Raw genomic sequence first — 11,668 nt, forward strand, 5'->3', positions numbered from 1 at the left:
CATAATAATGGTTTTTGATAAATAATATTGTATAAACCTTCTGGCTCCTTATAGCCCAGATGCTGATGTTCTTTCATTCTGTTTACAGCTTATGACCCTCAGCAAATATTTAAGTGTAAGGGTACCTTTGTGGGCCATCAGGGTCCAGTTTGGTGTTTATGTGTCCACTCTACTGGCGATCTGCTCTTCAGTGGCTCTTCAGATAAAACTATCAAGGTATGCTTTTGAACATTTGTTAGAAGCTGGGTACTTATTGTCTCTCCACAAAGCACCTCAAGAAAATCAAAAATTATAACTGTTGTAAATCCTTCCTCAAACTCCACCTACTATTTGGGAAACTCTTTTTTTTCTAAACTCTGTATATATCATTTCTTTTAACTTATCTGTTCATGAAATATAGTCCTCATTCGCAACTCTAGCATTTATTTCATCCCTATTTGCCATTGAAGATGGTAATGAGCTGCCTTCTTGAACTTCTGTCCTTGGGTTACCTTCGGCGCTATTAGGAAAGGGCTTCCATAGCTTTTACTCAGCGACCAGAGAAGGAACAGCAATATAGTTCCAACTCTGGGTAGTGTGTGTCTTGAAGGGAACTTGCAGGTCATGGCATTCTTGTATGCCTCCCCTTCTCCTTCTAGGTGATAGCGATTGAGGGTTTGGAATGTACTGCCCTGAATTACTGTAGTCCATGTATTATCAGGACATCTGCAGCATTGTTAGGATCAGCTCAATACTTTCCCTTATTGATTCATTACTTTTACAAATTAAAGTGATTTGCAAGACCCCCCCATCCACTCCTTCCCCCAAACTATGCTTTGTCACTTTAATTATTGTTCAATGTCTGTGAAGGAATTTGGGACAGTTCTATATTGAACATATTGTAAAAGTATAAGTTGTCATCTGTTTACATTGTCACTAAATTATTGGCTTCCTCCTTTTGAGCCTTTTTGTGCATGCTCTATCGTGCACAGTGAATTCTAACTTCTATAACTTTGAAAGGTTTCCTTCATGCATACCATCAAACTCCTTTAAAAAAAGTATACCAAAAACTGTGCACTTGAGAACATTTGCAGTTTTGCATGCTATTAAAAATAATTTTATAAAAATATCAGCTCTTTCTTAACCATATCGGCTTTGCATTAAACATTCAATAATGAGGCAAAGTGATGCTGTAAGACAATTTAATGAAGATGTCTTCCAAGTTGGTTCACAGATGTTTAGCAATTTTAGAAATGACTTTTAAAATAACTGAGAAAGTATTTCATCAGATGAAATTAAGTATTTAAATGTTTTGTTAAATCAGCAGTCAAAGAAGTTTGTATGTGCATGTTAAGCATTCATATGTTAATACTACAAAGCAAATGTTATTCCTGGTTGTTTTTAATGGTTGTTGAGTTGGAAGAATTAAATTGTCATTTATACAAACAAAATAGAGTTTCTATTCCATTATTAAAGGTTAAGTATGGATCTTTGACATCCATTTTAGGTATGGGATACATGTACGACATACAAATGTCAGAAGACTCTGGAAGGACACGATGGTATAGTTTTGGCTCTGTGCATTCAAGGGTATGTAATGTTGCACAAAGTTTACACTAATCAGTTTGAAAACTAAAGCTATCCTTACTTGGCTCCTGTTCCTTTTTGCAGCCAAACAGTTGTTTATCTTACCCTTTTGCACATTATTGCTTCCACAGTATTGATTTCCAAGCATCACCTACTTCTCATGTCCCTCATTGACATCATCCAAAAACATAGTAGACATGGGGAACTAATGCTGTGGCCTTAGCACGGTTTCTGTGGACTGCTTCTTTGCCTCTGGTTTATCATGCTGTTTGCTCAATATTTGCTCAATATATGATGAGCAGAAATTCCCTTCAGTTAAGATTTGGGAAAATTGAAACTAATTACCCCTGTCTCAGCTTGTCAGTAACTCAAATACTTCTTCCAAACTTCTGTTAACTCAACACTTGTCCTAGCTGGAACCCATCTTGCACCTTTCATAAACCTGTTCAACCAAAACTTTATCCTTGGTGTCCTAATGTCCTCTTTGCTAATCACTGCTGTGCTCATTGATCTACATGGGCTTCAAGTAAAATTTTGTTGCAAAACAGTTCAGTGAAGTGTGATGGGAAGTGTTGCTCTGTTTAAAGGTGCCATATGAAAGCTATTTGTTCTTCAGGCATTTATAACATGCGGCTTTCTAAGTATAAATTTAATTAAAATGTGCACTCAAAATTAATTTTGAATTTTCATTTACAGGAACAAGTTATACAGTGGCTCTGCAGATTGCACAATAATTGTAAGTCTGCCAATTGCAATATGTAAGGAACTTAAAAATCTCTAATGACTTGTATTTGAATTAGTTAAAATTGCAATTTCACAACTATATTACTTTACAAATAAGTTTTTGGAAAGTTGTTATGGGATATTTATTACATTTTGTTTCTGTGCACGTGTATCAGTGTGTGCTCTCCATCCTTCTCCCTCCCTGTGGCTGGCCCCTTGTAAAACTGCTTATTGTTGGAGTTGTTGATGAATTTCTCCTTTTGAATCGTTTCCTCTCCAGGTTTGGGATATTCCAGCTTTGCAAAAAGTCAATACCATCAGAGCACATGACAATCCAGTTTGCACTTTGGTATCGTCTCACAATATGCTCTTCAGTGGCTCACTCAAAGCTATTAAGGTATTTAATCAATTGAAAGATCCCACACAGTGACCTCAATGCTTGTACGTTTGTAATGTAAAATATTTGTCCTGCACACTGGCTTGTATAAAGCATAACGAGTTACCTTTTTGGTCATTTGTTTGAATCCCACATTTTGTGAAAGACTGGACAATTGAATTACCAATAATACATACCAATGCAGAAATGGGCACTGCACGTTTTTAAGATATTAACTATCTAGGAGGTTTTCCATTTTATTAAGTTATTTTCATGTAATTTCTTCTTAAGGTCTGGGATATTGTGGGAACAGATCTAAATCTGAAGAAAGAACTCACCGGTTTGAATCATTGGGTGCGTGCGCTGGTGGCCTCTCAAAACCATCTTTACAGTGGATCCTACCAGACTATCAAGGTTGCTTTCAAGTCCCTTTATCTTTACACATAGTACATTTTTCATATTTTGTGTTCCATTCACAAGGTTAATGGTTCTATGTATTAAATAACTGCTCTGCAAATTGTGAGAATAACATTTTCAGTAATGCTTTTTGAATGATGAGTAAGCTTTATAGTATGGCAGCTACTAATCTAATATATAGCTTTTTTTAATATTGGTACTTTGACTAGATAATAGGCATTTAAATGCCTTGAAATCTCTTGTAGTTAATACGTTAACCCCTTCCAGGGCTAATATTGGACCCTATTCGTATTTTCCCTTCTACTGTTTACAGAGCTGCAAACTTCCTTAGTGGTTGAAAATCTAATTTTTTAACTGGCTATCAGATGGCTTTGTATTTTATATCAATATTAGAATCAAAATACTTGGGCTTTTATTCTTTGGAAGGAATATGGAGGCAAAGTTGAAATTGCAGTATGTGTGGACTTTGTAGCAATCATTGCATTTAACCTTTATAAGTCAGAAATTAACATCAACTCTTAAAAGCTGATTAAATCTGAAATATAAGCTCTGCAACTGTATTTTTCATGGGAAATATCTGTACACAGAATGCTGTTCCAAGATTCTTTTTGCAGCATTCTTTGCAAATAACCAGTGCTGAATGTCATGCTAAGAAGTTAAAATAAAACACCAGTATCTATGGTAACAATTCAATAAATCTTAATGGATGCAGTACTGTTCAGTTTTTCCACTAGTATGATTTGTGATGATGAGGATCCACTTCATGAAAATTACTATTTAAAAGGCCTCAACCCATTCGTATTTACAAGCAGATCTTAAAACTCAAGTTAAGGTCTCATCTATGCACTATTGTTGTAATGTTTACTGAGTTATCATTTCATAATCATATTATATAGCTACAGAAATTACTTGCCAATGATGCTAAAAAAAATCTAAATTTGCTTAGTGGGTTAACCCGAAGTGTGTATACGCCATTTAATCAAATTTAATCTTTGAGCATTGATGAATTATAATGAGAAGTATTGAGTTCTATACTTGCTTGCAGACTGAGTGCTTTGTGTCTATTGGATTGTCAAATACATTAAAGGTCAAAGTAGATCAGATATTTCATTCTTTTGAGAAACATACCATCATTAATTATAGTGTTGCAGAGATTTGATATGTTGCTAACTTCAGTGCTATAGGGTCCTTGTCTTTTTCTCATATTTTACATTATTCTGCTTACAATGATAATTTGCATCATTTACATGCACGTATGCATCTTTTTCTTGATGAAGGTTTTTTAACAGTATTGATAGCCACCTTTTACTCTGAACTATAAAGTGCCTCTGAATTTCATTTTTAGATCTGGGACATAAGGACTCTAGAGTGTGTGCATGTACTGCAGACTTCTGGTGGTAGTGTATACTCCATCGCAGTTACTAACCACCACATTGTGTGTGGAACCTATGAAAATCTTATCCATGTAAGTATTATTCTTTTGAAAGATTAACTTTATGACTCTGTACTTCAAAGGATTTAGTTGACCAAGTATGACAATGATTTTCTTCACAGGTATGGGATATAGAATCAAAAGAACAGGTTCGAACGCTGACTGGCCATGTAGGCACAGTGTATGCGTTGGCTGTAATTTCAACACCAGACCAGACCAAGGTCTTCAGTGCATCCTATGATCGATCACTTAGGGTAAGTTATGGTTTCATGTGAAACTGTAAGTAATTCAGGCAAGCAGATCCAATTCCTGAAAACCCAGTGCCAATATCCTTCCTACATGTGTCATCATGTACAAAACCAGAAATTGCTGGAAAAGCTCCGCAGGTCTGACAGCAAGTGTGGAGAGAATTCAGAGCAAGTGTTTTGGGTCCTGAGGAAGAACTGTTCTTAGCAAGGGTCACTGAGATATTAACTCTGATTTCTCTTCCCAGATGTTGCTGGACCTACTAAGCTTTTCCAGCAATTTCTGTTCTGTTTCTGATTTACAGCATCTTTTTGGTTTTAATTTAGATTAGATTACTTTCAGTGTGGAAACAGGCCCTTCGGCCCAACAAGTCCACACCGACCCGCCGAAGCACAACCCACCCAGATCCATTCCCTTACATTTACCCCTTCACCTAACACTACGGGCAATTTAGCACAGCCAATTCACCTAACATGCACACTTTTGGATTATGGGAGGAAACCGGAGCACCCGGAGGAAACCCACGCAGACACTGGGAGAACGTGCTAACTCCACACAGACAGTTGCCTGAGGCGGGAATTGAACCTGGTGCTGTGAGGCAGCAGTGCTAACCACTGTGCCACCGTGCCGCCCTTACCGTCATGTAGTTGTGCAAAATATACTTGCATGTAACATTTGCACCATTTACAGCAACTCAAACACATGAAGCAACACCATCAGATGCCTATTGATGTGGGAGAATATGTTTGCATTTCCGTAATGTCAGTGCTAGCTGCAGTTAGATTTATTTTCCTATGACGGTCTCTATACGATCCCATTATTGTATTCCCCCTAATGCAATGTGCCTTGTTTGGATAGCTATTGTGTTCTGTCAGACTAAATTCGTAAAGATTCTAGGTTTCAATGCTTTCCTTTTGGGGCTTGGTATCCCATGAAATCTTTAATTATGCAACAATCCTAGTGCCTTCCCTGTTGTTTAGATGCATACAGAGCAAATCAAACAAAGAAAAGCACTAATCAGGCCTTTAGACAGAGATTGAGTCAGCTGCAGTCTGATGCAGACCTTTAAATAGTTCCACAGATATTTTAGGGCTAAAGTAAGGGTTCTGTTGTACTAATCTGAAATGTAACTGTGCCAAATTGATAGTTGATGCTTTCCTCACCAACGATAAAGAAAAAGTGATTAAAGTAATGTCGTTATTTTATCACTGGTAGAAGAAGTGCCTTGTAATGTTGTACAAATTAATCCTGTTATTTCCCAGAATAAAAGTTTCTTGTACAAATAAATATTTTAAATTAAATGGATGTTCCAATCACATCTGTTATTCTGTGAAATTGTCTCTGAAAATAAAACACAGGAAATGAGAGCAAGAGCAAAGGGGATGGTCCCGCAAAGTGTGCAGAATAAACAAGATCATGGCTGGGCTGAGTTTGGCCTCCATTCTCCTGCCTGTTCCCCATAATCTTTGACTCATCTACAGAGTTTCAATTAACATTTTGAGTACAAGATTAGGAAGGGCATGAACAGAATGGATAAGGAGCAACTATTCCCCTTAGTTGAAGGGTCAGTTACGAGGGCACGGTGAGGGGCAGGAGGTTTGGGGGGGATACGAGGAAAAGCTGATTCATCCAGATGGTGGTGACAGTTTGGAATATGCTGCCTGGGCAGGTTATAGAAGCGAATTGCCTCACATCCTTTAAAAAGTACCTGGATGAGCACTTGGCATGTCATAACATCCAAGGCTTTGGACCAAATGCTGATAAATGGGATTAGATTAGACTACTTTGTGTGGAAAAAGGCCCTTCGGCCCAACAAGTCCACACCGACCCGCCGAAGCACAACCCACCCATACCCCTACATTTACCCCTTACCTAACACTATGGGCAATTTAGCACGGCCAATTCACCTTACCTGCACATCTTTGGACTGTGGGAGGAAACTGGAGCACCCAGAGGAAACCCACGCAGACACGGGGAGAACGTGCAAACTCCACACAGTTGCCTGAGGCGGGAATTGAACCCGGGTCTCTGGCGCTGTGAGGCAGCAGTGCTAACCACTGTGCCACCGTGCCGCCCATAAACTGGGGCACAGTGAATTTAGAGGTCAGGAGTTTCTCATTTGGCGGTGCAAAATCGATGGGCAAAGGGACTCTAGAGTAATGTATGATTCTATGAAATGACTTTTCCTTGGCTCTCTCCCTCGTTCTAAATTTCTTTCCTTCCTGCTCCCACAGCATTGACCCTGTCACGTCCCCTCAGAACCTATGTCTTTCAATAAAATCATAACTTGAACTCTTTTGTGTTTCATACAAGTTCCCCCTGTACTGCAGTATCCTGTAGTCTCTCTCCATTTAAATATTTTCCTTTAGTTATTTTTCTAACCCGCAGTTTGTCAATTTTGTTTTGATCTCCTTGCTTATCACACCTATATCCCTTTGCAGATTCTTTGTATCCATTTCGCAACTTGCTTTCCTATCTATTGTCTGCAAATTTTATTAGTCCATTCAGTCCCTTCATCCAAGTTTTTGACATCGATTGTAAATAGTTTTAATGCATGTCAATAATTCTTAAAGATAAACTGGAGGCACAGTACTTGGAAAAGCAAAGTTTAACTTTTTGCACGCTTGCTGTGCACTCAAAGGGCCATCATGTCTTTAAACTTAAATACATCCATGTACTATCTCAAGTTGTTAATGTGTTTTATATTCTTTAAAATATAGTGCCGTTTCCATTCCTCATATCCATAATTATAATTTGGTCTAGGTTTGGAGTATGGACAACATGATCTGTACACAGACATTGCTCCGTCACCAAGGCAGTGTTACTGCTCTTGCTGTGTCCAGAGGGCGACTCTTCTCCGGTGCTGTGGACAGTACAGTTAAAGTAAGCAGCTTCGGTTTATCTTATAAAGGAATGTAGCAAACTGTCAATACTGGGCGTAGCGATGTAAAAAAAATATACAACAGATCTGTCAATATCTGTAAGGACCATATGACATTTAAGATCCCTACATTGCAAAATAAGAACAAGGTGCAAGAGAAACACAGCAGATCAGGCAGCTTCTTGGGGGAAGGAACAAAATTAAGATTTTGAGTCAAATGGCTACATTATATTTTCTTTGCAATAACAGAAGCAATTCGCCAAGATTCATACTATAGGAAAGGGGATATTATTCAGTCTGACCTGAGAAGAGCCAAAGAAATGCTTGATTGGAAAGTTTTTTTATGAAGTCAAGAGAGATGGAGGCTTAAGAGAGTTCAGGAGTGCAGGAATGAGCGAGCTTGAGACTGTTCAGTAGATGTTGGACAGAAGAGAGAAGCTGAAACATGGACAAGCCAGAAAAGTACAAGGTTTCACAGAGTTAGTGATAGGGTCCTGGAGATTATGGTCCAACAGAGAAACCTAAGGAGTTCAGTTCCATCATTCCTTGAACGTGGTACCACAGGCAGACAGGGTGGTGAAGAAAGTGTTTGGCAGACTGTCTTCATTGTAGGGTTTGAGTTACAAGGATAGACTGGGATATTTTCTCCCTGGAGTGTAGATGGTTAAGGGCTGACCTTACAGATGTTTACTAACTCATGAAGGGCATTAAGAAGGTGAATAGAAAATGTCCCTAGGATAGGGTTAGAGGTGAGGGGGGAAAAGATTTAAAAAGTGCCTGAGAGGCAACCTTTTCACACAATGGGTAGTGCGTGTATGGTATGAACTGCCAGAGGATGTGGTCGATGTAGTTACATTTAAAAGGTGCTTAAACAGGTACGTGAATAGGAAGGATTTTGAGGGCTATGGCCCCAACACAGGCAAATGGGACTAGTTTAATTTGGGAAACCTGGTCAGCATGGTCAAGTTGGACCGAAGGGTCTGTTTCTGTGCTGTATGGCTCTGTAACTCTGTGTAAGTGAGGGTGTAGAAAAGATAGGGTTTTTAGTGAATCAAAGCCATGGAAGGATTTACAAACTAATCTTCAGACCCCAGGGCTCTGCCACTGCTTTAAATTCTTGGTCTTCACATCTATTACCTTTCTGCATGAGCACGGTTGGGGCGTAGGGAATATCAGTATGAGAACTTGCCCTGATGAAATCATAACCTGTTGCACTAGAGCTGCAATACACAGTCTATTGGAGCATGTCTATATTGCACAAAACTTGACTTGTAAGTCCTTGTTTTAGGGCATATAATACTTAGACAACATCTGGAGCTTGTTTTATTGTTGAATGTTTGGGCCATTTTAATACAAGTCAACCAAATTTAGTTAAGGGAGCGCGGAACTTATTGTATCACTCTTGCTTGACTAACCCTTACATTGCTTTTCCCTCCCTTCCAGGTCTGGACCTGTTAGGACACGAGGTTGTATTAAATGTTTGGAACGTTCTCCTGTGGCTCACCTTTTAGATTTATTTTGGAATGGAAGTGATGCCACTGCAACTTAGTGCCACAGTGCAATCTGTTCTAAGATTGCTATCTGATTTCAAGACTGACCAATATGGCATGCTTTCTACAATAGTGAAAACCATTGCACTACAATGGGGAAAATCATGCTCTGATATTGTCAGTTTATAAAGTTAACAGTGTTCTTAATGAATTGATTGGAGACAGTAGGAGAGCAGAAGGCTTAAATACACACTGTGGAATAGCTTTGGAAAACTTTTTATGGGTTGAAGATTTTGCATGTGTGTGTGTTTGTGAAAATTGCTGGGAAATTTCTGTAGTTCATTTCAGAGCTTCAGCTACAAATTGTCCACTGCAGCATTGGAGGTGACTTACCTTCCAGTAGACTGGCAGTCTCTGCCTATCACTTTAGAGATGCTGATTTAGATAGAGTGACAAGCGCACACACATGCACACGCACAATTTTGTGGGCCGCAGCGAAGTAAGTGATTCAACTGATGCATTTGCTAACCTTAATTTGACCTGTGTTTACTTCTACAAGAATAAATTGTAATATAATAAGGTAGGCAGATTATTAAGCTGTGATCCTCTTACCTTCTGAATGCTGCCTTAAAAGAATTGTAATGAAACAGCTGTAATGAGGTACGATTTTTCCATCACTATTTCCTCTCAAAGGCAAATTCCATATTCCAAAGTTCTACTTTTGCCAACGTACTTGTGGCTGAGGCATAAGAACAATTTCACATTGAAAGTAATATATACTGCTGCTAAATTTTGACTTGTTTTATAGCGATTTATAAAACAAAATCGCTGTGTAATTGTTGTAATAATGAATTAATAAGGCTTTAAACCTAGACTGTTCCAGAACAAGCTTACTGCAATCAGTGTTGTACATTTATTGATCTTCAACATGCAGTATATGAATTTTAATACTGTAGAATGATTAAGTAGACCTGACTAGAAGTACAGGACCTTCTGAAGAAAATGTAAGCTCCTTTTGCGTTGTTTTCAAAATTGTAACTGTATAAAGTCTTCCTGCTCCCATTATTTGACTCCCTAAAATACCTTCATAGGGCTTCTCTGAAGATTCACCAAGTTAATGGACGACATGATGTGGTACTGAGCTCCATTATCTGAGACTTTCTCTATGTCAGTCCCTGCTGATTAGCTTCTGGTTAGCTGGGTAAGCAGTCACCGTGCTAGCTGACTTCTAGCTAAGCAAGGCAGAGCCCAAAATTATCCAGGCTTCCCACTCTTGACTGTCATGCAATGATCATTTTTAAAAGTCATATGGATTTCAGGTCATAGAATCCCAACCGTGTGAAAGCCAGCCATTCAGCCCATTGTGTCCGCACAACCTGCTGAAGAGAATTCCACCCATACCAACACCGTCCCTGTAACCCTGGCTAATCCAACTAGCCTGCACATCCTTGGACACTACGAGCAATTTAACATAGCCAATCCACTTAACTTGCACATCTTGGACTGTGGAAGGAAACTGGAGCACCCAGAGGAAACTCTCGCAGACACTGGGACAATGTGCAAACTCCATACGTGAGAGTGGAAATGAACTGGGTCACTGGTGCTGTTCCCCCACCCATACATAACCAGTTGTCAACTTTTGAATTGCCTACTTGAGAGGGCACCGAGAAGAGTTAGTTGCAGGGCATGGAAGTGTCCCTCCCATAGTCACATGCTACTAAGGTTAGCAAGATTGGGTGAGGAGATATTATGCAGTGACCATAAGGTAGTGACTTCCAGTACTGGGAAGTGCTCTGGAAATGGCATTCAATGTGAATGATGTATTTATGTACGAAGTTGTTTCTTGTTACAACTCAAGAGAATTTTTTGTTTACCTGTTTGAGTGCACATTAATCCACATTTAATAAGCATCTCATTCATGTGGATCTAATGCAGCAAAGCAACACCCATATAAATCTTCATCTTTTCATAAGTGGTCCCAGTCCTAAAACTTATTAAACAAATCTACTTGTTTAGCTACTCTATAGTATAGTGTAAGTCTAATCAATTGACTTTTGGAAAGATAGATTTCAATTAGAATAAGGTTGATGTGTATAGATTTGCCTGAGTAAAAGTCCATGAGCTAAGAAGATAGTATGAATTTGAATAGATCATGTATTTCAATGAGTTACTTATAAAAGTATAAGTATCATGTGCTTTCAGATTCTGAATGGAAATCAATATTCAATAACAAAATGTGACAGGATGTTGAATGTGCTGGAAAAGCACAGCAGTTCAGGCAGCATCCAAGGAGCTTCGAAATCGACGTTTCGGGCAAAAGCCCTTCATCAGGAATAAAGGCAGTGAGCCTGTAGCGTGGAGAGATAAGCTAGAGGAGGGTGGGGAGAAAGTGAAAGTAGCATAGAGTACAATGTGTGAGTAGGGGAGGGGATGAAGATGATAGGTCAGGGAGGCAAAAACTGCATGAATTTATGTAAAACTCTTATCTCATTTTTAGATTAGAATCAATCTAAACATCAGGTCATAGACAGAGAACA

General features: G+C 38.8%; 1 protein-coding gene across 4 annotated transcripts in view; it reads left to right on the forward strand.

Annotated features, from left to right (window-relative positions):
• traf7 (TNF receptor-associated factor 7) overlaps positions 1 to 10,654 on the forward strand; it is a 65,786-nt gene extending 55,132 nt beyond the window's left edge. For 2 of the 4 annotated variants that reach the window (XM_043711204.1, XM_043711202.1), the window contains exons 13-21: positions 89 to 216; positions 1,487 to 1,569; positions 2,263 to 2,302; positions 2,570 to 2,686; positions 2,957 to 3,079; positions 4,428 to 4,547; positions 4,637 to 4,768; positions 7,524 to 7,643; positions 9,085 to 10,654. In XM_043711204.1, the coding sequence (XP_043567139.1) occupies positions 89 to 216; positions 1,487 to 1,569; positions 2,263 to 2,302; positions 2,570 to 2,686; positions 2,957 to 3,079; positions 4,428 to 4,547; positions 4,637 to 4,768; positions 7,524 to 7,643; positions 9,085 to 9,099 (878 nt within the window). In that variant the 3' untranslated portion in view covers positions 9,100 to 10,654. The remainder of the gene's footprint in view (positions 1 to 88; positions 217 to 1,486; positions 1,570 to 2,262; positions 2,303 to 2,569; positions 2,687 to 2,956; positions 3,080 to 4,427; positions 4,548 to 4,636; positions 4,769 to 7,523; positions 7,644 to 9,084) is intronic. The other 2 variants (XM_043711205.1, XM_043711206.1) reach the window with 1 other exon arrangement.
• The last annotated feature ends 1,014 nt before the right edge of the window (positions 10,655 to 11,668 follow it).

The sequence above is a fragment of the Chiloscyllium plagiosum genome, chromosome 21 (assembly GCF_004010195.1).
Source record: "Chiloscyllium plagiosum isolate BGI_BamShark_2017 chromosome 21, ASM401019v2, whole genome shotgun sequence".
NCBI lineage: Eukaryota > Metazoa > Chordata > Chondrichthyes > Orectolobiformes > Hemiscylliidae > Chiloscyllium > Chiloscyllium plagiosum.